Source organism: Euprymna scolopes, chromosome 3 (assembly GCF_053919585.1).
Source record: "Euprymna scolopes isolate OS-2025 chromosome 3, ASM5391958v1, whole genome shotgun sequence".
In the NCBI taxonomy this organism is placed as follows: domain Eukaryota; kingdom Metazoa; phylum Mollusca; class Cephalopoda; order Sepiida; family Sepiolidae; genus Euprymna; species Euprymna scolopes.
This window is the reverse complement of record NC_136484.1, coordinates 155,032,569-155,058,465: the sequence shown is the minus strand read 5'-3', so window position 1 is coordinate 155,058,465 and position 25,897 is coordinate 155,032,569. Positions and strand designations below refer to the sequence as shown.

Genomic DNA, 25,897 nt, shown 5'->3' with positions numbered 1-25,897 from the left:
ACAAATTATATTTCAACAACAACAACAACAACAACAATATATATATATATATATATATATATATATATATATATATATATATATAGTATGTATATGTGCATATATAGTTACATATGTATATCTATATATAAATTAATAAAAAAACCGTAAATTCTATACAATTTGATAAATCACACTTTTAAACCATTGTAAACTTATTGAAGCCACGTTCTTAAGACGTTAAAAACGTATTTTTTACACACGAGACACTTTACTATTTCAAGTAATTTAAATGTAATTTGAATTGAAGCGACTGAACAAAATCAGTTAAAAGTACTAACAAAAAACAAAAAAACAAACAAAAAAAAACAGATGGACGAAAACGACTACGGAACTTTCCTACACAAATTGAACTGAGACATGAAAATGAAAAAAAAAAAATTACAAAAAAGATCATTAAGCAAAAACACTCCATGCTATTTAATAATATCTATACTCCTATAAATTTTGATTGTTTATGTATTGATATTAAAAACACTTTTTTTCTATTTATTTAAAAAGGAAATACAACTTTGTTTAAATAAGGATCGTGGAATTGCATTCATCTGCAAAAGACCTAGCTACTTTGCATGTTCTTAAACATTCATTTTAATTAATACCCTATTATTTTTTCAGTTTTCTTATTGGATTATCATCTTTAGTTAACTTTTATGTATACGTATTACGTGTAATTATATTCATGCAGATATTCTACATCATTTATACTTGCGTAATATTTATAGTTAACACAAACATCTTTCTATACATATTTATGTATGCGTATATACATTTGTTTACAAATTTTTGCCTATCAAACTCCTCTGTCAGTTTTTGGTCTACAGATATGGAACTTAATATACACGGTATTCGAACTCATGCAAAACTATATTTGGATTTTATCCGGGAAAAATCGGTGCAAATATGTGAAAATTAATAAAAATGGAATTTGCCAGAGGAAGGACGAATGACGGCATTATCAATATGCATGCGTAACATCATAGCTATTGGTTCATGTTTTACTTTTTACCTTTGCAGATGTGGTGAATACTGTTAAGACAGCATACTATTGTTGTCCATCTGTTAGATATTAATTGGATTAATTTCTCAATAAGTCCTGAAAATTTTTGATGGCCTCCTTGCTTGTAGTGTACAGAATTGGAACTAAAGATGAATGTTTCCGGGGTTCGAATCGTGCAGTTATCTCTACACTGATTCCACAAATATGAAACATCGAATCGTGCAGTTATCTCTACACTGATTCCACAAATATGAAATATATATATATATATATATATATATATATATATATATATATATATATATATACACGTGTGTGTGTGTGTTCTCTAGAACTACTATTTGTTAATCTCTTTATTTTGATGAATAACTACATTAAATTATAAAAAAAATAACCTTTTTTGCTTTGACTTTTATCTCCATATATTCATGTAACAACGTTGAGTGTCGTAATTTAATAAGAACAAAGGTTAGACAATAAACACTGAGAAGAAAACATCTATTTTTAGATTTTTAATTTCACAATTTAAACAGAAATGGCAAAATACATAGATGTACTAAGGTGTTAGAGGCTGTACCCGACATTTTTTCGTAACTACTAATTAGTCACTATTTAACAAAACCAAATGTCATTTGGGGATAAGTTTTGATGACACTGACAGTCGAGTGATGAATAATACAATGAGAGGATTGGAAAAGATGGGCAGAATTAGAAGAATTTGATCATATAAGAAGATGACTCGGCATGCATTTTTGACATTTTACTTGAATATGTATTCAACTAGAAAACAGTTTTGCGGTGTTATATTCTTCAAATGGAAAGGTATTGTTGATTCTTCAGAATTTGAACCGATTTAAAACGATTTTTCTTAACTAAACCCAAAATTTATGCTAGTGTTAGACTTGGATTGTGGTAAAAATAAAGAGCAGTTCAGTTCAAATTCCATAGAAATACCAAGATTTTAGAAATAAACTCTGTTACTATTTTCTTTGCTTTTAGATTACAAGATAAATAAAGAAAAGTTAGACAAGTATTTGCTGTGGATTTTTTTTACGGTAGAGGTGGGGAATTTGGGACTCAGTCGAACACTAACGAGAAGATGCATTTGTATCGTCTGGAAGTAAGCGTATAATAAATGGAAACTCTTAGATCAAAGTAAAGTGTGGTTCTCTTCAGTCCTAGAATGCCATCCTCCCAGACATTATCTCTGTTTTTCTGAAGAACTGATTAGTTTATAAATCGCCGGTAACCTAGAAAATTTCAACGAATCCGATCAAGACAGATTTTGCACTCATCCAGAGTGACCCCTACTTGTAGGAGCTGAAGTTCCTATTATAATATGATGCCAGTCCTGAGTTTACTACAGTGAGAAACAAAGAAATAACCAGTGTAAGACAGTAAAATATTGATCTGGTGCCGATAGGAGACTCATAACCAGACCAATCTCTCAACAAGTCCCAGCCCTCTATAGTGTGTCTGACAGGTTAGTTCATTTAGAAAAAAATGTCATCGTTTTCTTTTTTCGTGAACACTTTCTACCACCCCATGCAATATCTATCATTTCAAACGACTATTACCATCAACACCAACGTATATCTTTCCAATCCGGTCTGAATATAAATCAGCATATACTTACAGTAATAATAAAGCAAAATCAAAATAAATACAAAAAAAGACAGGTTTTAAAAGCCCCTCCCTGATGTTGGAGTTGGTTTAAGTCAATCAGTCGTTTCAAATGTATAAAGAATGCATACCCACGATATGTCTGTACAGACGTGTGCTCATATTAACTATGTCCCTCTCCCTTGTTTTCTTCTTTCCTTTCTCCTTTTCATAGTTTTTCTTTCCTCTTCCTTTCTCTTTGTCTGTGCTTTTTTTCTTTCCCATTTTCAGTATTTCTTTCTCCCGCCTTTTTCATTTTCATCTTTGTTTTCCCTTTCTTTTCCTTTTTCATTTTGATGGCCTTTCTCTCATTTTCCTTTATCGTTTCAATATTTTTCTTTATTCTTTCTTATTTTCACAGTCTTTCTCTCTTTTCCCTTTCTCATTTCCAGCTGTCCTCTTTTTTCTTTTTCATTTCACAGTCTTTCGACTTTTCTATTAACCTTCTCATTTTCACAGCTTTTCTGTCTTTCTCTTTCCTTTCTCATTTCGCAGCTCTTCTTTCTTCTTCACTTTGCATTTGCTAAATCTTTTTCTCTTGTGACTCTACATCTCTCATGCACAGACAAGTATTTATACTTTCGCCTTTCCCTTCATTTTGCATTTATATTTTTAGTTTTACTTCTCGCCTCTCTGTCACCCACACGCAAATAAATATCCTGTCGTTTTTCTCTTCATAAATTAAGCAAACACTGTTTATTATTAAAAATAGCTCAAGTTGACCTCGGACAAGTTGACAATAAATGGAGAATCATCAAGAACTGCTATTAACCCGTTTTCCACTGCAGCAAGATTGACATGAAATCAAGACTGTAGGATTCATTCAAGGGGTGGAGTGGCGCAGAGCAGCCGGCCACGTGTATCCGAATTTGGAAGTACCCAATCATATTTAAGCTAGCTTTCGTTTTCATATTTCTTAGTACTAGGATTTATACTTGAACCTTATGAGCTTACAATCAAGAAGTTTTCCAGGCATTATCAGAGCATCAACTGACCAACACACGTTACTGGGTCAAAGTGGGCCAATCCATTTTGATACTACACTTAATTTTTGGATTCTCGGTCAGCAAATGAACAATCCTTCTAGAGTTAGACAATTTTTATTTTTTGCCGCAACCAATAGTGTCCTGATTTTTGTTGTTGTTGTTTTTTTGGGTTTTTAAAAAAAATTATTCTGTATCATAATATATCCTCATGCTGAGGAAAATAAATAGCTACATGAAGTCAGTTTAACGTGTGTGGAGCGATCCTGCTCCTCCGAATGGGGCGCTCTAGAAGGGTATAAAAATGGCCAGCGTTGGATCCATCCACATTCCCGGATAGAGGCACCTTAAACAACAGACAGCACTACCTTCCTAAATAGGATGTAAATACATGAATGTTAGCCTTTCTTGGACCAACCGGAACATACCTTATCTTGGAAAAGAAGGGACTGCTGGTTCAAGACAGTCATTAAGTTTTCACACTACTACCGCTTATATAATAACAGACCCACCAAGAACCGCTTTTGAATGAGTAAATATAGCGTTCTTGCCCAACATTTAGCGCATTAGTAAAATTAATTCTTTTGCGTTACCCCCTCCCCCATTTAGTCGTCTTTTACGAAACGACGCAGGAAGGCGTTTCCAACTTCACTTGGTATTAAAAAAATTGTTGCGCATCTAAATACTAACAATCCCAACATTGCTTAACTTCAGTGAACCGTCAACAACTGATGGTTTATAGCTGTAAAGCGATGCACTAATTATTGAGGTGTGAACATTCAGTATGCACATTCTGTCTTTCAACACCAGAGCCAATAATAAGCAGACTATAAGTAATAAACTGGTAATTAGAATTAACATAAGCGACATTGGATTCATGTCAGTGCCAGTATAGTATGTTTCATAGCAGTAAACCCTTTCTACTGTAGGAAGCCTACATACTGAAGTGATTCATATGTAAAAAAGTAGTTAAATCTTAATTAGTATAAAAATAAGGACGAATAAGAGTTAGCATTCTCAGAGTAACTTTTTTCAAGGGTGCAATAACGAAATCAAACACGTTAATATTCTGTTTAGTAATTTTTTTAGATAGAGATTTGTAATTTGCATTCTTTAGATTATTCAAATTACTATTCTTATCTTAGATGTTATTAGCACAACGTTTCGATCAATGTAACATTTGGCTTCCTTCAGATACGGCTGGAGATTTTGATCCTGACCCACAAATCAACAGAGATTAGACCATTCTTGTAATGATCCGGTCCCTATTGATTTTATGGTGAGAGTTAAGTTCTGTGCAATTCTAGGAGGATCACTCTCCCTGGCTAGTCGGTTGGTTAATTCACCCTCCAAGGTTAGAGCCTAGTTTATTGCTAATTGCCTGAGGCTTTCTCACCGGGGAATGCCGACGGGGCTGCCCAGCAATTTTTGTAGGTCAGAGTGCTCTTCCCTTGGGGTGCTGACTTTTCAATCCCACTTTCCAACCCTGGTGTCTGTTCTAGCGATAGGAGAGAACTAAATACCCCCTGTCACATGTATCTTATCAAACTCCAGAGTCTTTGCATGGAAATCAGTATAGTATTTCGAACCGACCCTTTTAATTAATCCGCGGATGCTTACTGTCGTTTCGTCAACCATAACCGGGCAGAAATATTAAGTAATTCGTAATAGTATTCTTAGTATCACCTGCACTAAAGATTGGATCTTTACGACGTGTAATGGTTGAAATTAGTCACATTGATTAGAGCTTTCGGCATTGGAGTTAGACATGATTTGTTCCAGGATTCGAGTTGAGTGCACGTTTAGAACAATAATTCTGCAAGCATGAAACATATACGTATCTAGACAATAATTAAATATTTACACACACACACACACACACACACACACACACACACACACAGACATATATATGTCCTCTAGGATGACTATTTGTTTACCTCTTTACTTTAATGAATAACTACATTTATCAAATTAGAAAAATATATTTACTTTTTCTTTTATCTCCATATTTTCATGTGACAAAATTGTGCATCGTAATTTAACAAGAACAAAAGTTTGACAACAATTTACACTAAGAAAACAGTATCTATTTTTAGATCTTTGATTTTGCAGAACCTGGGCAAATGAATAGATGGCCATAATGTTCACTCAATTAATTTAGGGGCTTGTACTATACATAAAAATATCCAAACCCAAACATGCATATTATATATATATATATATATATATATATATATATATATATATATATATATATATATATATATATGTGTGTGTGTGTGTGTGTGTGTGTGTGATTGTGTGTGTGTGTGTGTGTGCAATAATATTTTCAAGTAACACTATATATTTGTACATATAAAAGTAATATCAAAAAATTGGTCAACGTGTGATAAACGGGTGAGTAAATCGCTTTCACCCAACGTAATGAAAGACCCACCTTCGTGCAATTCTGATTAACTTAGTTACACACATATGTATGACTTTGCCTATCAGTAAAGCACGAGTCGTCATCGTCTCAGAATGTTTTCTCCTTATCTACTGGGTGGTTTCCTGATAACACTTGCTGGTCAGGATAAGAGAAGACCCCAAAATGTCTCTAAAAATAGGGTTTTACTTTTCCTTTTTTAGAATAATCTACAGTTCTTTTTCAGTAGACCGTCTCTCAACAGTTATTGCTTCGTTTTCCAACCGCCTTCTCTCACCTCACGTGGCTGCTTCACTTGTCGGTTTGAAGGGTTGGGGAGGGCATATGTGGTCTTATTTTCTTAGAGTGTCCCCGAATTTTGTGATTGGTTTCATACAATTTACTTTTCTGTTTAACATGTTTTTTTTTTCATTTTCCTGAAAAAAGATTGTGAGATGAAGGTAAAACAATATAGAGAAGAAGAAGAAGAAAGACAGAGAGAGAGAGAGAGAGGAGAGAGAGGGGGAGAGAAAAATACACACACACACACACACACACACACACACACACACATATATATATATATATATATATATATATATATATATATATAAAGGCATTTTGTGCGTGTGTGAGAAAGAGAAACAGAGAGAGTTTCCCATGGACTCCAAAAGGACCGGGACGATTTTTATAAAATTCCACAAAAATATACTTTATATGGCTGTGAGTGTTTTTAAATCGGTGTTGCATTGAAATACACCCAATAAGCAGCGAAAATTGATAATCGAAAAAATCCGATTAAAGCAGAAACACCGATTTTGACCCAAATTAATACTTTCATACAGCCTAACATGCAAGTGAATTTGAAAAGTTTTATAACCGTACAAGCAGAAGGGTCGGTGTATAAAACAAACAGTGGACTTTTTAATAAGACAGGGGAGCGTAAGAAATGAATGTTCTGTTTAGAGCACAAACGAACCTTGATACTTGACATTGTCATAAACTTTATTTAAAGTAAAAATATAACAATAATTTCATAAAATTAACAGTAGTTTATTATGAGTTTGAATGTTTGCGACACGTTTCGAGCGATTTTTACGCCCTCATTAGCTTAGCTTGAGGGCGTAGAGATCTGACGTCATAAACATTCAAACTTAAAATTGAAAAAAAAAAATGAAAATATCAAATAATAAACTAAGTATATAAAAAAACAAATGTTGGCTTCACCATTCCTTCGAATCATTTTTCTTTTGTTTGGATTATTGTACCCCTTTATATATATATATATATATATATATATATATATATATATATATATATATATATATATATATATACGTTTGTGTGTGTGCATGTGCGCCGCACATGTTATTTCCGGCTATATTGATTATGTTACGAATTAATCTGCTTTGTTGTTGATGCTGTTGTTTGCACAGATAATATTACTAAACAAGCGATTATTAAGTCAGCACGGGTGAATATAAGTAATGAATACAGCAAAGTGAAAGATGAGACTTGTGCTTCAAAAGAGGGACTGCCTAACATGGGCGTCATATTGGACTGCTTAGCTAACGATCTATACGTCCAGTACAAATGTCAATATTGACTTTAATGTATTCTTTGTTTATATTCTTCCTCGCGAACTAAATATTGCATTAGTTTTAAATTTTCTTACAGTTTTATTCTTTGGAAGATATGGTAGTTTTGGTACCCCCTTTCTTAAATAGTAAAGTTTGCAAGAATACAATATGCGCCCACGTTACGAATCTTGTTGTCTAGAATACATATTCCATAATTCACGATAACAGTACCAATGGTGTAATATTTTACCCAGGATATATATATATATATATATATATATATATATATATATATATATATATATATATATTATTGACGATAACACTTGCGCACTGATCCTTTTAAAATGTATTTATTCACTAGCAGGCTACCCATCGTTGTCCGGTCGTAAAATACGTTTAAATATATTTTAATTTATGCAAATTTCATTATTAGATTTTACCTAATATATAAAAGAAAAAAATTTCAAAAGTTAAAAAATATGACTTGGGTGTCATCAACTAGAACCGAAATTAAAACTTTTAGCCCTCCAGCCTTAGTCGATACCGTTTGACCTCTCAAAAAAATGGATAATAAAAGATTAAAAAAAGTAAGCGACCTCATTTTATAAATCTATTTGCACAGACGCAGAAGTAATAACAGCTTTATTCGACTTACACTTGCCAAGGCTATTTGTTTTTAACTTTGACCTTATAGCAGCTATTTTTACCGACTAAACCTAACTTAAAATTGTTTCACTGGTCCCCCCTTACATATCTACCTGTAGACCAAAAACTCAGAGAGGAGTTTGAAGAGACCGTTACATACACAGACAAGCTAAGAAATCAATCATCTTATAAGAAACCATAAAAATAAATAATTAATTAAGGTACGTTTTTCAAATAAATATGCAAATTAGTTAATCTTCATCAAGTCGTTTATACATCTATGACTGAGTATATTAAAAAATTCGTTGTAATAATTCTTATATAGAAAACGTAGACTTCTAATATTAATGTCAGTGCAACAAAAACCTCAGATTTATAGGTGTATAGAAGATATAAAATAAAACCTAGTAAACAGTTGAAATAATCTATTAAATTAACCATGTTTAATGTATATTAAATTATTTGACAAAATCGTTAATTATGTAACGCGTCATAAAATAGTTCTACGAAAAATATAATATTTGTTGCAAATCACGCCGTATCTGGACCGTTTTTGTTTCTTATAAACAGATTTTTACTTTAAGTGTCCTATTAAAATGAGAGAAATGCTTCACACTTAGAATAAGTGTGCGTTGCAGTTTTTCATTGTAAGGCATTTATATAATATATAGCCTACTTCTAGTCAAATCCACTTTTAAAGAAATAATTTACGTTGAGTTATGCGCACACATGTTTCTACTCTTGTGTTGTCGCCTATTTTGCCTGACAACCTTAACCATCCAGTTGAGTCTAACTAGATTGTTACTTTGTTTCTTTGCCGATTGGACACTGACCCAACAAAACAAACATTCATAAGATTATTCATAAAACCCAGCTATTTATTATCTGTACTATTCGAACTAGTGTTAGCATCTTGGATGTTATACTCACAACCTTTCGGCCGATATTGCCTGTATATTATGTTTCCTACTCACAAACGCTTTATACCGTATTATACCTACATGCCGAAGTGATTCTTATGTAAGCAAGTAGTGAAATCTTAATTAGTATGAAAATAATGGTTGTGGTTAGCATTCTCAGAGTAACATTAAAGAGTACAATGATGAAACAAAACAAGTTAATACACAGTTTCGGAATTTTTTAGATGAGGATTAGTAATTTGGATTAATTGATTTATTCAGACTACTATTCTCATGTTGGATGTGAGTTTCACAACACTAGGTTGATTTAACCCACGACCTTCTTCACGTACGTCTTGTCAAACTCGAGAACCTTTATATCGAACTCTGTATTTTTGTAATTTTGAACCAGACCATTTCTTTAAGCCAAGGGAATAAATTGTTTTTGTTCCATCAGCCATAGCCTAACAGATAAAATGTTAAGTAATAATCAATTCTAAATGATATTCTTTTGAAGGTCCAACTGTCACTGCAGTATAAAAATTACTTAAGACTCCTACTCGGCTTTGAATTAATTACATAATTCGACCGCTCCCTCTGCTCTTATCATTCGCCTTTTTGTGACGTCATCCAATGTTTACGATGACAAGCAAGATAAGTCTTCAATAGTATACAAGACCATCTGTGACTCGTTGAATCAGAACTTGTTACGTATACTATTAAATATGTTTTTGACATTATATTTTCGTTTTTTATTCGCTTCTCTCTCTGTCCCTCTCCCTACTCTTCCTCCTTCTCCTACGACTACTCGCTTTTTCTCAGTTTTTGATTTATTTCCACTTTATCTCCTGTCTCTCCCCTCCTCCCCGTCCTGTGCCGCTCCATATCTAACCTCTCTCTGTCGCACTCTCTTTTTTATTATAAGCGTATGTAATTAGCCTTCTGCTGCTATTTCTTCTTTCAATCGTCCTTTATTCACTTAATTCACATTTTGTGTCGTCGTCCACTGCGTTTGATGACATTATCCACGATGCACGATGACAAGGAAGCAAGATAATAATATAACAAGCAAGATCTGCATAGTTTTAAGATTATACAAATATAAGTTAAGTAAAAAAAGAAAACAGATTTTCTTGAAATGCGTACAGTGACAATTCCCTGTTGATGAAATGGGAGAGATGCTACTTGAATGATGGTGGGGGCACTTACTGAAGATAAAGCGTCTTATTTTAGACTTTAAACGAATAGCAAGGCCCCCCCGCCATCAAACGGGCTGAATAAATACCGGATTGCTATGATAAAAAGGGAGGTGTAATCAATTAAACTTTGGCTGAAAAATATTCAGTAAAAAAATGATTCATGGCGTTTCATGAACGAAATTCTTAATATTTTCTCAATTAAAGTAAAAAAATAAAACCTTCATCTATGAGTCACAGCTGTTTAACCAGAATCGCATGAGAATGTACCTGGCAGAGTGAATAACGCAAAATTATTTTTTTTCTATTAAGCGTAGGTGTTACAGCGGTAAAGATAATTGAGTACATTTATGTCATTCTGACCAAATCTTCTGATTGCCATTCTTTGATTAGTATTACACTAATTATAATTATACGCTTCCTCTTCTTCCTACTTTGCTGCCCGTTCTCGTTTCTTCTGTTTTCTAACACTTTCTCCTCCTTTCTATATAATATAAGCGAACTAACGTTCGCTTCAATAATCACTTATGCAAATTTACTTATCATGAGAAAGGCAGGGTACTCTTAATCTTGATAATATCTGATAATAATAAAAAGGGGTTCTTATATGCTAGAATATTCTTTTTCAGACTGCCTTAAAACTTTGGAATTGCCTTGCTGCTCCCTGGTTCCTCGACAGTACCAAAACGCAGAAATTTAAATGTCATGTGAAAAAAGTACTTCGAACCACAACTCTCCACCTTGTGTGGTATTCTATACATTTGGCAGATATTGCAGTAGCCACTTACACTTCAATGGCAATGTTGCTGATTTAAGGAAGATAAAAAAAATTTAAAAAAATACAAGAGAAATTCAGAAAATAAAGAGAACTAATAAAATTAGTGAGAACAGAGAAAAATAAATCGTAGTATGTTACCAAATAACAAATACAAAATTTAAAATATTTTTCATTAGGACTATTATAAAAGAGAGTCATAATTCTTGAGTATAAATAATAAGCAATGCAGACAGACTATTACATTTAAAAGTTCTGTCTTAATTGTCAATTCGTGCTCATAGAATTTTTCCATTTCAAAATATCTTAATCTGAACATACCAATATCCGAGAAAGAACATCCCTTCATTATCTACTATTTCATCTCGATATTATTGTTTTAATAGTTTAATGTAATTTGCTTGAAGCATTGTTTATTGCGTGTATACAAAGGCAATTTATAGAAGGTAATACAATGTAGAGGTAAAATAGATAAACACGAACTGAAGCAAATTAAGATATATGACGGTGGAACGAGTTCTACAATTTCGACCTTTTTATATATCTCTACTATTATATAAAAGTCACTTTGTGTGTGTGCGTGTGTGTGAGTTCCTTTCTCATAGATTCCAAAAACTGATGAGTCGACTTTTTTCAAATTTCAAACAAAGCTAATTTATATGTTTGGCAGTGTTCTTAGATATGTTTTGTACAAAAATTCATCCGATAAGTACCGAAAATTGAAAATTCCGATCTTAAAAATAGCTTTTCGCTCTTATAAATAAAAAAGAAGTTTTACAGGGGAATATTTTAGGTTACACTGGCCAAGGGAGATGATAAAATATCAGCCAATCATTTCTTTTTAAAAACAGATTTCTTATAATCTGTAGATATCGCTTAGTGGTAGAGCATTCGAGTACAGATCAAATAATCCCCTGTTCAAGCCCGGGTGTACCTCATCATTTTACTTTAATTTCTTTTATTATTAATGTATTCAATTTACGATAAAAGAATAAATACTATGTAAAATCGCCGCAAATCATTTCTCCGTTTGCATATCTTAAAACTAAACATTAATCAGAAGTGACTTTTCCAGGGCATTCATCGTCAAGCCCAAATATCAGCTGACGTGATATTGTAAACGAACACATACCGAATTTGATGAACAACATTATTATTATTATTAATATTCAATTTTTTTTTTTGTTGTTGTTATTTTTGCGAATTAGTTCACCGGGCAAATTATTCCTCGTAATATATTATAATAAAAAAAAATTGATTCTAAAATTATACCTAAGCAATCTATTTAAAGTACAATATAATGCTTAAGAGTATTGTACGATCGGTCGATTCCAGAGTGCCAGTTAATATATATATATATATATATATATATATATATATATATATATATATATGACAAAACGGCCGCGCGCGTTTCTCTATGTCCAGCAAAGGCTTGGGAGGGGGTCCAGGATGGGAGAGGTAATACTTTTTAGAACTTTTTATATACTTCCTAGATTGTAATATCTCAGATTTGCGAACGGAAGTCGTCTCTATCTTTTATTTGAGCGACTTTTACAAAATTCTCGCGATTCCGTCCTCTCGCGTGTTTGTTCGTGTTTTTGTATAAAAGCGAAACAAATCAAAAGCGAAGGCAGCTTCCCTGTTCTCCTGCCAGGGACATCCAGAAGCAATTAGCTGTTGGAGGGCGGGGGCTGCTGGGGGGTAATATTATTTAGAACTTTTTATATACTCCTTAGATAGTAATATCTCAGATTTGCGAACGGAGGTCGCCTCTATCTTTTATTTGAGCGACTTTTGCCAAATTCTTGCTACTCCGTCCTCTTGCTTGTTTGTTCGTGTTTTTCGTATAAAAGCAAAACCAATCGAAAACAAAGACAGCTTCCCGGCTCTCGTGCCAGGGACGCCCAGAAGCAATAAGCTTTGATCACTGTGGGGGAAACCCCTCATATCAGACAATTGCTATACATTTGGACACTCTCTTTTTGTGGGGAGCTGGGTTTTCCCAACATCGTGGGGAAAAAATACGGCGGGCAGAAAGCTGAAAGTTTTACTGGCTGACAGTGTGATTTCATTTCAGTGCCTCCGTGAACTCATTCACTTAATTTTCAGTCCGCATGTCAACTTTTTCATCGCTAAATTTGAACGCTTTTCAGTTTCTGTCACGTCTAAGCATAGCGGTAAGATCTCAGCTTTTCGTTCACTTTCTTTTCCGCCTTCGCGTCAGGGCTTCGGGTTCGAGCCTACCTACCACTACCTTTTTTTCAAACACACACCTACAAGCACCCGGGTAATGTCGGGTGCCCCCGCTAGTATTATAAATAATATATATGCATATATATAATTATACTATATTACAATCCTGCGTGCATCAGTGCGGTTCGATGGAAGTTCCGTATAACAATCAAAGTGTACTGATGCAAGTAAGATTGTAATATATATATATATATATATATATATATATATATACATATATAAATGAACACGATAAAATATATTTAACAAAGCAAACCTTATAAAAATATTAGAACCTGTATACATCTCTCTCTCTCTCTCTCTCTCTATCTATCTATCTATCAACCACATAAAAGGGAACTGTCTGTATGTTAGTGCGTGTGTATTTGTATGTCTGCTAAAAACTATTCTCCTGCGAATCGCACACGCACCAACCTGGCATCGTTAGAAAAGCCGATCTCTCGGACAAATAATATCCAAAAATCAGAAAAAAATCGTTAATGATTTCGTGTAGAAATGTCGTTTTATTTCAAGGGAAGTCACCTAAAATATTCTTACTCTAAACGATTTCAACACTTGCGCAAGTAGAAGGCAAAACCATTTACGACAGTATTGACTCATTCTGTCGTTATATGGCTCAATTTACTTCAATTCTTTTTCGTCCTTTACAATTCTACATTATTTTTCTTTATATAACTTACATTATATATAATTTAATGTTATTTTTTACATTTATTCGCCAGTAAACAATGCATATAGCTACTGAAACTTAAGAGGCTAATGTGATAGCATCCATATAGTTATGGGAACGTAAGTCGGGACTTTCACAGCAAGATGTTTGTTCGCATTGCATTTAAATTTTTGCTTGCTCGCACAGTCGCGGAAACAGGGAGCATGGAGGAAATTCTAAAAGCCAACGACTAAATAAAGAAGCTATTAGAGTACAACATTTCTTTCATCTCGGGACCTCTGTGGATGTTACTTCTGCGATGAATCGAGAATATTTTCATTTAGATTTGAGATAACTACATAATTGTCTTTAGTAAATACGTTTTATTTTCTACAGGCTATGTTATTATAAACTAAATGCGTCATGGATAACCTCCACCCTACAACTAATGGTCATTTATTTAATTAACATTAAAGAAAATAGAAAGCAACCACCTAACATAAAAAATCGTGAAAAAATATATTACTTTTTTTTCCTTTTTATTGAGCTCACTCAGTTCATGACAAACAGCCTTTTTAAATGTCATGATTGTTCTAGAAAGATAAACCTTACCGGATACATGAGGCCCGTGACCTTTTGACCGTTTTCCCAATAGGGCCTTGCAAATAAATAACAAACGATGCTTAAACAAGAAAGTAGAATCCATTTAAATAATGGAGTGAAGGAGTGGTCCTATCGGAAATGTAAAATATGACCAAGGGCTGGTGATTTAATAAAACTTACAAAATGTTGACACAGAGAATTACCGCTTAAATTGTTGTATGCTACGTCTTCTATAGGTGTCTCTAAATGTTTTTTGACCTCTGCTAACCTTTATCTGATTGCCTACAATAAACAAACAAGGTGATGAAGTGATTACTGACGCAAACTATGGACTCTGTATGACCTATTCGAATTCTCTCAGATGTTCACATCTAGCTGGCTTGTAACAGTTGCTAAAGCTTTACTATTAAAACTTTCAAAGGTAAAGTAGAAGTCAACCCCAACTTCCTTTTAGGTGGCGGATTTTAATAGTGACGGCGGAGTGGGAGTAATTTTTTAAGTGATAGTTTTCTCTAAGTTGAAGAAAATCAGTCGTTGTGGGGTTCACATTAAACGAACAAATTGAAAGAATTGAAACATCGTTTAAGGCTAATGTAATGAATTAGCAGCATTAGCTAATAATTACATCATGCGATCATCAACAGCTGACTATATTCGGTGCAGGATCACTCAAGATACTGCGGAGAGTGACTCCCAAGTCACGATCATATCACGTAAAGACATTTTTATTTTTTGCCTTTTGTTTGTGCCAGGGTATTTCCACACAAAAGAAATCGGCTTGTGTCTAACATTTTTCTCCTAGTAAAAAAGTAAATGGGAAGTATCTAATTGCTGGACGAGTCATGCTTGCTAGCCTACAATTGTGAAATGGACTTTAAAAAAGAAGAGTTATTTTTAAGAAAATGATGACTCTATTCTTTGTTTAAATATATAAACAATCTTTGAACTTAGATTTATATTATTTTTCAATCACGTTTGATTTCGTTTGTTTTTTAAACGCCATATCAACTATTTTACTTGTTTAATGCCCCCCCCCAAAAAAACAACTATTATAAACACCAAACAAAAACATATACGACTTAATTCTTACTTAATGAACAAATACGCGAGCAAATTTGTATAAAAAATAAATGTATATAATAAATAAGATCAGTTTTACGTTAATAAATTAACTATTCTGTTTTCTCTCTTGACTCTATAAATAAAGCATCTGTGCGCCCGTAGATTAATTCCTATATTAGTCACACAAACACAAGAAAATATTTTAGTGTCTATTAAAAGTGAAAGAATTATTTCATTTTTCATACCAATTGTTAAGATTACACATTTCTTTTGCTCATAAATTAAGTTTGCAGACTTGACTATTCCTTCCTTTCTTTATCATTATCAGTGATTATTAAGATTAAGATTTGCCCTCTCCCTTTGGTTCATAAAATATTTGTGTACGAGATTATTGAAGCAAGCCGGAGACACGTTCATCTTTTTATATATAGATTCAACATGGAGCAGTGCAATTTAATTTTAGATTCTATTGAAAGAAAATAATTTTTGCCCACACATATATTTGAATACATTATTAAAAAGAGGTTTATTTTCAGGTAGATACCTTGGTAATAATAGACAGGGTGAGTGCGATAAGAAAACTAAATAAACAAACAACGATAGTTACAGGGTATTATTCCATTGAATATATATATATATATATATATATATATATATATATATATATATATATATATAAAAAGAGAGAGGGAGAGAGAAAGGGAGAGGGGTGTTAGTTAGAGTTACTTTGATTTCAAAATGTCGGATAAGCTTTTACAAAATTTTGCTTTCTCAGCAAAAATATGCACCTGCAGAGTGTGTACAAATAGACAAAAATATATACTGCAAAAATGAGTTGAATAAAATAAGTTGTCATTTGATGTTTTATGCTTTGAATTTAAATAACTTTTGTCATTTTTTGTTTGTTTAATCTTGTTACATATTAGCGTATTTGCCTCTTTTTCTATATATAATGTTTACTTTCAAAACACATGTTATTTTTCTCATGAGGTTCTCGGAATAAAAGACGTTCGTATAGAAATTTCCGCCTAGCCTCTTTATTCATGGATACACACGTAGTTAATCATAGAAAAAGATGAACTTCTTTGATAGATAAATTATGAGCATATCGAGATAGATATACTTTGCATATATTCACCGATATTTTTCTGTTTATATATGTCTATCTGTAGGTGTATATGCGTAGTTAGAAGTGTATTTTACACAGATCATAGGTGTGTCCATGTTCTTGGAAAAAGAAAAAGAGAAGAAAAGCAATAGAGAGGCAAATGAGAGAAAGAGAGGGAGTGCGTAACATAAACTGTTGTGTCACGTGTTTTATTTGTATGTCGGCTCTTTGAAAGAGAAATGAATTGCCTTGAACAGGGCACAGTCTCGTTTTGCTGGTCGGATAATGTGTTGCTTTCATTTGCACCCCTGCACCGTAAATATTGAAAATGTCTTCCAGTAACGCCATTATCTACTAGACTATGTCTATGTCTCGAGGTTGTGAGTTCAATCTCTGGTCCCAGAACTTAAGAAAATTTAACTGATATAAGAAAAGAAAGGAGCCTAAGTAGACAAACGGCTCTTAAGATTGGAGTCGGAAGTTTATGGTTGTATCTATCATTATCATAAGATTATTAGCATTTCCGAGTGGGCTAGTGGGATCAGTCACACAATCCTCAGACTGTGTGATCGAGGTTAAACTTTCTGATGCTATTTATCATAAAGACGGGTGTGAAAGAGAATGTGCAATAGAGAAACTTTGCATGTTTTTACCGGAATAACGTCATAAAGCTACGATTAAACTATTAATTAAATCAGCTAGTTTCGAATATATATACATGCATACATATATATATATAATATTAATTGTGAAGCGAAAGAAAGAGAGAGAGAAAAGAAAAATAGATGGAGGAAAAAGAAAGATGGAGGAAGAGAGAGAGAGAGAGAGAGAGAGAGGAAGGGGTATGAAGACATATTTAATGATATGCATACAAAATACTATTCATGGTTGGTCAAGTATTTTTATACATGTATGTGGGTGCATGGGGCAGTGTTGTACGAGAGTTCATATGTAATGTGCATCGTAACTAATTCAGCATATGTATGTGTTTCCACCGACAATTAGGCAGATGTGAGATTGAGGGGTGTTTAAGATATTTGAAGTAAATGACGACGCAATTAGTTTCTCCTTGGCTTTGTGAAACTCTGGTCTTTACCACTTATAAAGATTATAATGGGACCCGGTTGACTGATTTCTAGACATCGTGTAATTGTCCTTTGAATTATTCAACTAGTGGTTGATTCGAAACTATTTTCGCTGTGCTACGTAAACTATTTAGTCTGGAATGATAACAACACCTTGTATATACAAGTGCTAAATCTATCCACTCACTCCCCTCTCTCTTTCTACACACACATGCACACACACACACACACACACACACACACACACACACACACACACACACACACACACACACACACACACACATATATATATATATATATATATGGATAGAAAGATGATTTCGCTGTCACAATTCCTTTGCTTGGCTAGACAAGCCCCTACACTAAATCAACAATATATAATAATATACTATACCATCCTCCTCCGAAAATGAGGGTAATGTCTGGGAGAACATATTATTTACCTTTTTGCTTGGAGATAAGGGATAAGGTCATGTTTGGTTTTGAGAAGCCAGTGCACTAGAATAAACGTATTCCGATCTACAAAAATACCTGAGCGACTCTGACATTTTATTGTAGGGGCTCTCAGGCGATTAGCAATAAAGTAATCCCTTATCAGAGAAAAGATAACGCCTGAGAAGATGGAACTTTTATAACTCAACAGAACCATACCTCAACCAACAGCAACAAAGTCGCTTTCAGGCTAATTTGTATCATACTTCTCGTGACAACAGAACATGTACTACAATACCAACACTCAAAGGAGGAAATAATTCTTGGCAGGATGATCTCATGACAGCAGAATATATGCTACATTATTTCCCATGAACTAAACATTAAAAGATAGTACAATTAATATAAGTAATAGTATAGTATCGGTTTTGGGCAGACAGATACCAAATCTCCATTGGTAATAGATACTAAATCATTCATATACTTCGTAGCCTCCAAAATGTCCTCACCCATTTAGTGCGTATCTTGAAAATATACATATATTTAAGTGGTTATTTATATTTACTGATTGTTATATACAAGTAACTAATCAGTATAACTAGAAGAATATCTTCCAATATTATATAATTAAATTAAACCTTGATAGAACTAAAGATTTTTTTCAACTGCGTGCCGATTATTAAGTTACAATTAAATCTCATCGAGGCTAAAAAATCCAAACGGAGAGAAAAATTGAGTTTCTTATATGCTACAACACGACTTAGATTATCTTTTCATTGGAATATTTTTTTATACGTTTGCTCGCTTATTCGCTTCTAAAAAGACAATTGTAGTAAGCGATTGCTTAACATAATACAATTTTAGTTAGAAAATGATCAACTTGTCTTGTAATATGACGCTTTCATCTAGACTGGGCGAGAGCCTTCACAAACAATTTTCTCCGTCGTTCATCGGATCTACTTTCCGCTTATAATAACCGATTTTCATTTCTTCACAATTCTTGCTGTATCACAGTTTTACTCATCATTGACTCCTGTCGAAGAGGCTTTTTATTTTCTTACACAGCAACTTATATGTCTCAGCAAATACGCACCTATAACTACTAGTAAAGATAACCACCTTCGCACTTAACAGTATTTCATTATGGCCAAGGATAAACTAAATAATCTGACCAGTATTTTACATGTTACTTTTCAAGCAAAACGGATATGTCTGTGTTTAGACATAATATTTACTATGTGGCCAGACTCGGTTCAACTAAATTCAGAACAATTTAACTCGAGATGACAATCGCTGGTAAATCTTTTCTTGTGAAAATTAAAACTTCTCTTTATTACGGATACCAAATTTTCTTGAGTGTTTCTCAAAGTCAATGGGAATATTATTTTCCTTTTCGCACAGAATATTATGTTACGTACCAAGTCGAGACGAAGTCAAATACATTGACGTATTATCCAAGAATTTGGACTGTTGAAAAGTATGACACGTCTTTTGTTTATGAATAAAAGAAAAGTTTAGTTTTGACCTTTTCTTTTTACATACATAAAACGTGAAACCGGTTTCGTTGGTAACGCAACGGACCATGACAGTGATATTATGTCAGCTTAATCAGTCTCTTTCAACCTCTATCTATATACATATGCATGTATCTATCTTTACTCGTGTTCATTTCTTGCGAGCTACGCCTCTCTTTATTACACATATATACACACATCCTATATCTCGTTCTGTTTCTCTGTTTTTGTCTCTCTTTATTTAAATCACACACTTCATAGTCTACCCCTCTTCTTCAGTCTATGTATCTATCTTTAACCACGTTAATTTTTTTGTTAGCTATCAGAGTTTTTATCACACAGCGACATCATCTTCAAGTGCCTTTAGCATCCATGTACTAGGGTTTGTCAGGACAACCTGACATGGGGATACTTCATCCTAAAAGCAAACAGACTCTGGCTAAATATTCAAAATAGTATATTATTCGAAACCCAAAATAAGATCCCCCTCGACACTGCTATATATTGGCTTATACGAGGAATGGTGCACCTTCTCCTTGTGATGTCACCTCAAGTAACAGCACTGGATACCAGACCAGGTGATTTCTTGTCCTTGTATACAGTGAGACTCAGAGACCAAAAGAAAGATAAACTATAGCATCTCATCATTTGGGGAGAGGAAAATTAATGCCCAGCATTGTACACACACACACACACACACACACACACACACACACACACACACACACACATATATATATTTATATATATATGAATTGTTTTACAGAAGATCAAATCAAAACAGGATGCTGCCATTTTTACGGTATCAGAAAACGAATACAGCCCTTAAAACACTTTTAGCAACTACTACAGTGTAACATGGTAATCCACGAATGTGTTGATGCAACGAAACAACCGCTCCAGTCCTCAGTCGTGTAATAAAGCTCTCCAGAGAGAGTAAGTTTTACGTACTTACGTAGTAAAAGCAAATGAGGCGAGAAGTGATTGAAGGAGAGAAATTGAGGTAATAGTCACAGAAGCATAAGGGGAAAGTAGAAAACTAACGTAAATAAATAAATGACGAAAATAAAGAAGAAAATAATATACTAAAGCAGTAGCACTAGTAGTTGCAGCAAAGAGAAGAAGATTAAGAGGATAAAGTAAATAAATAAATGACTTAAATGAAGAATAAAAGGAAAAGGACACTTATATTTCTAAGTGAGTAATGCATACAGTAATGTCTAATGTGCCAATGTTGGTTCAATGTTTAGAATAAATTAACATAAAGTTATATACTTATTTATTAATATAAGTATTTCATTTTTATGTAACTAACAATAGTGCACTTTGACATGTTTATATAGTGAGGCGATTATTTTTGTCTATTGCTGCATGTCGACTGTGCTTATTCTGTGCGTCAAATACTACCCGAGTTTAAAGGTGATAGAAACACCCTTAGCCCATCCCATCTGAGGGGAATCGTATTTCTAACTTCAATGCTTCTCGAGTAATCGCTTATGGTTAAATCAACATCAGATTGTAACACAAAAAGAAAGAGCAATAACATAGACCCAATGGCTTCAATAGGCGGTTGTTTGTATATGAGGAATATGCCAAGTCAAGTAAGAGGGAATTACAAAGACATTCTTTTTAGATACTTTTTAATTACAGAACTTCGTTAATAACGTTCCAAAATGTGCGCTATTTGAAAAGGCTTATACATTCGTTGTTAAATGGAGAAAAGATGTCACTAATATTAATTTCAATAGGCATACAGATTGACGTGCGCATATGCATACATGCACGCGTATATACCCATGCACAAACATAGCGTACACAGACAAATGCACATGCACACATGGACATCAGTGTTTTACAATATGCGTACAAAAACATGGCACAATGGAAAAGAAGCTGAATTACAATAGTGTATATCAGTTTTACACAAGTTTTTTAGTTATAATTCGAATAGACTTAGTACTACACTAAGTCTATCTATCCTTAGTCAGTGAAGAAAAAGTCCCGCTAGATAGAGGTACAATTGTTACTTTTTTCAAACCCAGTGCCTCTTTTTAAGGAATTTTCTCCATATTAAAATGTTTACTGTCATGGGGAAACAAGTAAATAGGAACACTGTGATAAGTGAAATAGCCAACTACCATTATCGTAAAGGTCCTAGTATAAACGCCAATTTACTGTCGCTGATAGTATCTAAATGATTATTGAGATTTCACTTACTTGTGGGATCTTTTTTCAATTTGATTGAATTCTCGAACTATTATGATGCTGGTATTTACTTCCTTCTGTGACACAAGGTCGGAAGGTGGGCACAGTCCTCAGTACCTCTAAAGGAGGAGTACTCTGGCCTATTAAAATTGCCTGTGCAGCCCCGTTGGAATTCCCTGATCAATGCGAATCAGGCAACAGGGAATACATTTACTCTAGTAAAAATACGAGAGGCGAAGCCTGGAAGACTGAATCTTATAGAATTGCACAGAAGCAAAGCCAATTATGCTTCAACCAACAGTGAAAAAACATTTCAACACTGGTCCAGAGTCTGTTGGCTTTGGTGTCAAGAAAAATCCTCAATGCTTGTTTACTTATATTTCAGTATTAAACGATTTTAATAAAACATGTATAGATAAATGTATATTACATGGTTGTAACAAAGAAAAACAAGTGTGTACCGTTTGTTCTTTTTATGTGTAAAAAATATACGAAATATACTTGGGTTTTATTGTTAGTGAGATAAATAGGTCATCTAGAAAAATAATAATTAAGGAATATCTTAATTATTATTTGACGGAATAGTTTATTTATTATGGCCTAACGGTGTTTTTCTTTTCAATCATGATGTCGCTGTTTGGGATTAGACCTGTTTCGACACCTTCTCGTCCTTGTCAATAATGTGATCGTTGACAAATCTTGGACACGTAGCAGCGTCCTTGAAGGACCGGAAGAGATCAAAACGATAGTGAGTTTGCAATTAGGCTGATGAAACTTCCATATGTTTCGAATGTGTCCAAAAAAGGATTTCAGTCAGGGAGTTTTTAGAATATTGTAGCAACGTAAATTATTAAATTTAAGTCTAATAATTATATTTTGTTAAATGTTGAAATGTATTTATTGAGTAAAATTAACTGCAAGCGTTGATGAATAATTAAATAATTTTATATTTTTTGTTCTATTTTTTAGGAAGCTATCGTCGCCAATTTGTCCCGTGACGAAACTTTAAAATCGGACATTCATCATGGTATCCACAAAGCACGACTATCTGGCCCGTTGCCGTGCCGGCATTGCCAGATACAAATTTTTTGATGAGGCTCCAACCCCAGAATTGCTGAGGGAGGCCCAGGTGAAGTGCGGAGAACTCAGACTCCCAATCCCTCGGGATGAAAAAGGAGATGTTTTACCTTACCCTTCGGTCAAATCCAAGGCCGATATTTTCAATTTGGAACAATACAAGGAAATTGACGATCATGCTCTTCGGGTGAGTTTTTAAACACTTTTACAAATAATTTTCTTGTTATGAGATTTTTGTGATAAATGGTTTTCTATAAAACTAGGCTCATCTGAATGCCAGTTGTAGTGTAGTAACTTTTAGACGCGAGGGTGTAAAAATAATGTTAAAACCTGTATTTCACCATATAAGGAAACCCGTATTTAACCATAAGTGGAAAATTCCATTAGAAGTGAAAAGTTTGGGTTAGAGCAACGTGTTGCGATATTGTGTCAGACAGGAAGAAACAGAGACATAGTGAATAATTTGAGATATTTCTTATTTTACCAAGCCGCGAATATTTGGTTTTCGTAGTGTTAGAAAATTAGATGAAGAAAACGTGACTTTGTCGAGTTGAGAAATCAACAGCTAATTCTAAGAATGAGGCGACATCCTTACTCAATACTATTCGGAGTCACTATATGAGTGGATGGATCTTGTTTGTAAAAATGGAAAAAATAAAAGCAGACCAACCAGGCAACTGCAGAATGTAAAAAAAAATTAGAGGATGCATTTTATGTGCCAACGATCAAATATGTTTGGTCTCTATTCCCGCCTTTTCATCCGGCCTTCAGCTAAAGATGTGCGGTTATGAAATGGCCAAAAATATACAAAATAGCTTTGTTTCCTGAATATGCAAAACCAACTAATAAAGAAACATTTATAAATATCTGTGCTATGTTTTTTTCATGTGTCCTTGACCTTTTGGCAAGGAGCAAAGTGTAGTATCTGTTCTGTTACTACACTTCACCTTTTCTGTTCTCGTTCAGTGAAGAAGAAACCCTTCTAAACTTCGACAACTTTTACTTTCGTCCCAATGCACAGTATACTTTTTGGTGAGCTGGATTTTTCTCACATAAAAGAACGATTTTGTGTCTTACTCTTGAATGGTTATCTTATGTCTGCTGCAACCTACTTTTGATAAATGCACATTTACTGACAATGCTTATAAACCAATTCGTTGCTTATTGTTTAACGAATATTTGTATATCTGTAACTGTTTAAAAATAACATACACTAAAATTTATGCATAAATTATAGAACATAATGTAATTTAGCATGTACATCTACACCAAGTTCAATATTATTATCAATATTTATCCGCTTTCCACTGCTGCAATCTTAGACATGTAAACATTGGGAGGATGAGTCTTTCTTCCTCCCCAAATATATGAGAACCTACTTGACGGCATTCCCGACAGAAGCGCACCAGGCGACTGATGAAAAACTAACATTTCTCTAGAAGGAAAGCATAATGCCTGAGAAAGTTAATTTCCGAGAACTGAGCCGAACCATACTTTATCTCAACAACGAAGGCACTGATGGTTCAGCGCAGCTTCTAAATTACCAGAATGTTGCCAAAATGAACCTCAGTTTGTATTAGTAATGACCAAAACAAAAATATTTTTATTCTATAAAGCTATAATATGCGTTGGTGCTATTATACAGTCATTATTTTATGTAATACATGCATTGGGTATAACACTTTTGCAGATTGGTGCAAGTGGAAACGAAAAATGAAATATTCAGATTTGCCTTTAAAATAATATACTAATGTACAAGTTACATAAGGAACAAGCTAAACAAATTGATATAAAAGTTCACTAATCACAGAGAGTCCGCATGCATGGAATACTGAAAGGGAATATAATTCGTTTCTGTCTCTTTTCTCTCCAACACCAGTCAGAGCAGACTTCAAAATCAGTGTTATCCGATTTCGCCTTACCTCGGACATACACTTACGCACACTCGATCCAAAAAAAAAAAAAATTCAGTTTATTTACTTAATACTCAATGTGAGTGGTGCCTTCATTCTACCCTAAAAAAGACGACCATAATGATCTTTACAGAGATGTCACATGAGTGAACTATGAGAAAAAATAGTTGAAGTTGCTTTTCTATTTTGCTCTTGAGAATTTGAACTTGCAAATTCTTGCTGGTTATCAGTTTTTTTTCTGCTTTTTTCTTCATTAAGCCCTACTTTCTTTCGAACTGACTAGCCCAGGAAAGTGAATCAGACAAATGTTAAGCAGGTTCTTATATATTACACTCCCATCTTTTGTCGATGATAATGTCTGCGGATAATATCAAATAAACAATGGATTAAATCCACGTGACTGTGAATAAACAAGAAAAAGATAAAGCAAAAAATGAGACTCTTACAGAATTTGAATTTTTATCTCAGAAGAAGGGTTACCTAACGTGTGTCTCGGTTTAAGTACTTAACAAATGAGTCGAATGGTTAGAAAAATCTGAAATGTATGCAGGTCCCAATTTTTACTTTGTGATTTTTTTTCAAACTTACTTTACAACCCGTACCAGTACCCGGTCAATAGGCTGAGTTTTTATACCACTGGTTTCTGATTATTTCACATACGTATGTATTTGCACCTTCCACCAATATCTTATATCAGCGTACATTCGACATTTTTACACTATGATTTCAGAAAGATACATTTTATTTTAGATTTTAGAAAAAATCCTCTTATTCTACGTAGTAAGTAGATTCCGTTAAAAAAGT

The 25,897-nt window shown here is 33.6% G+C and overlaps 1 protein-coding gene across 1 annotated transcript in view; it reads left to right on the top strand.

The window, feature by feature from the left end:
• LOC145259887 (uncharacterized) overlaps positions 1–25,897 on the top strand; it is a 575,878-nt gene that overhangs the window by 9,597 nt on the left and 540,384 nt on the right. The window contains exon 2 of the mRNA XM_080117779.1: positions 23,073–23,367. Within this exon, the coding sequence (XP_079973905.1) occupies positions 23,128–23,367 (240 nt within the window). The 5' untranslated portion in view covers positions 23,073–23,127. The remainder of the gene's footprint in view (positions 1–23,072; positions 23,368–25,897) is intronic.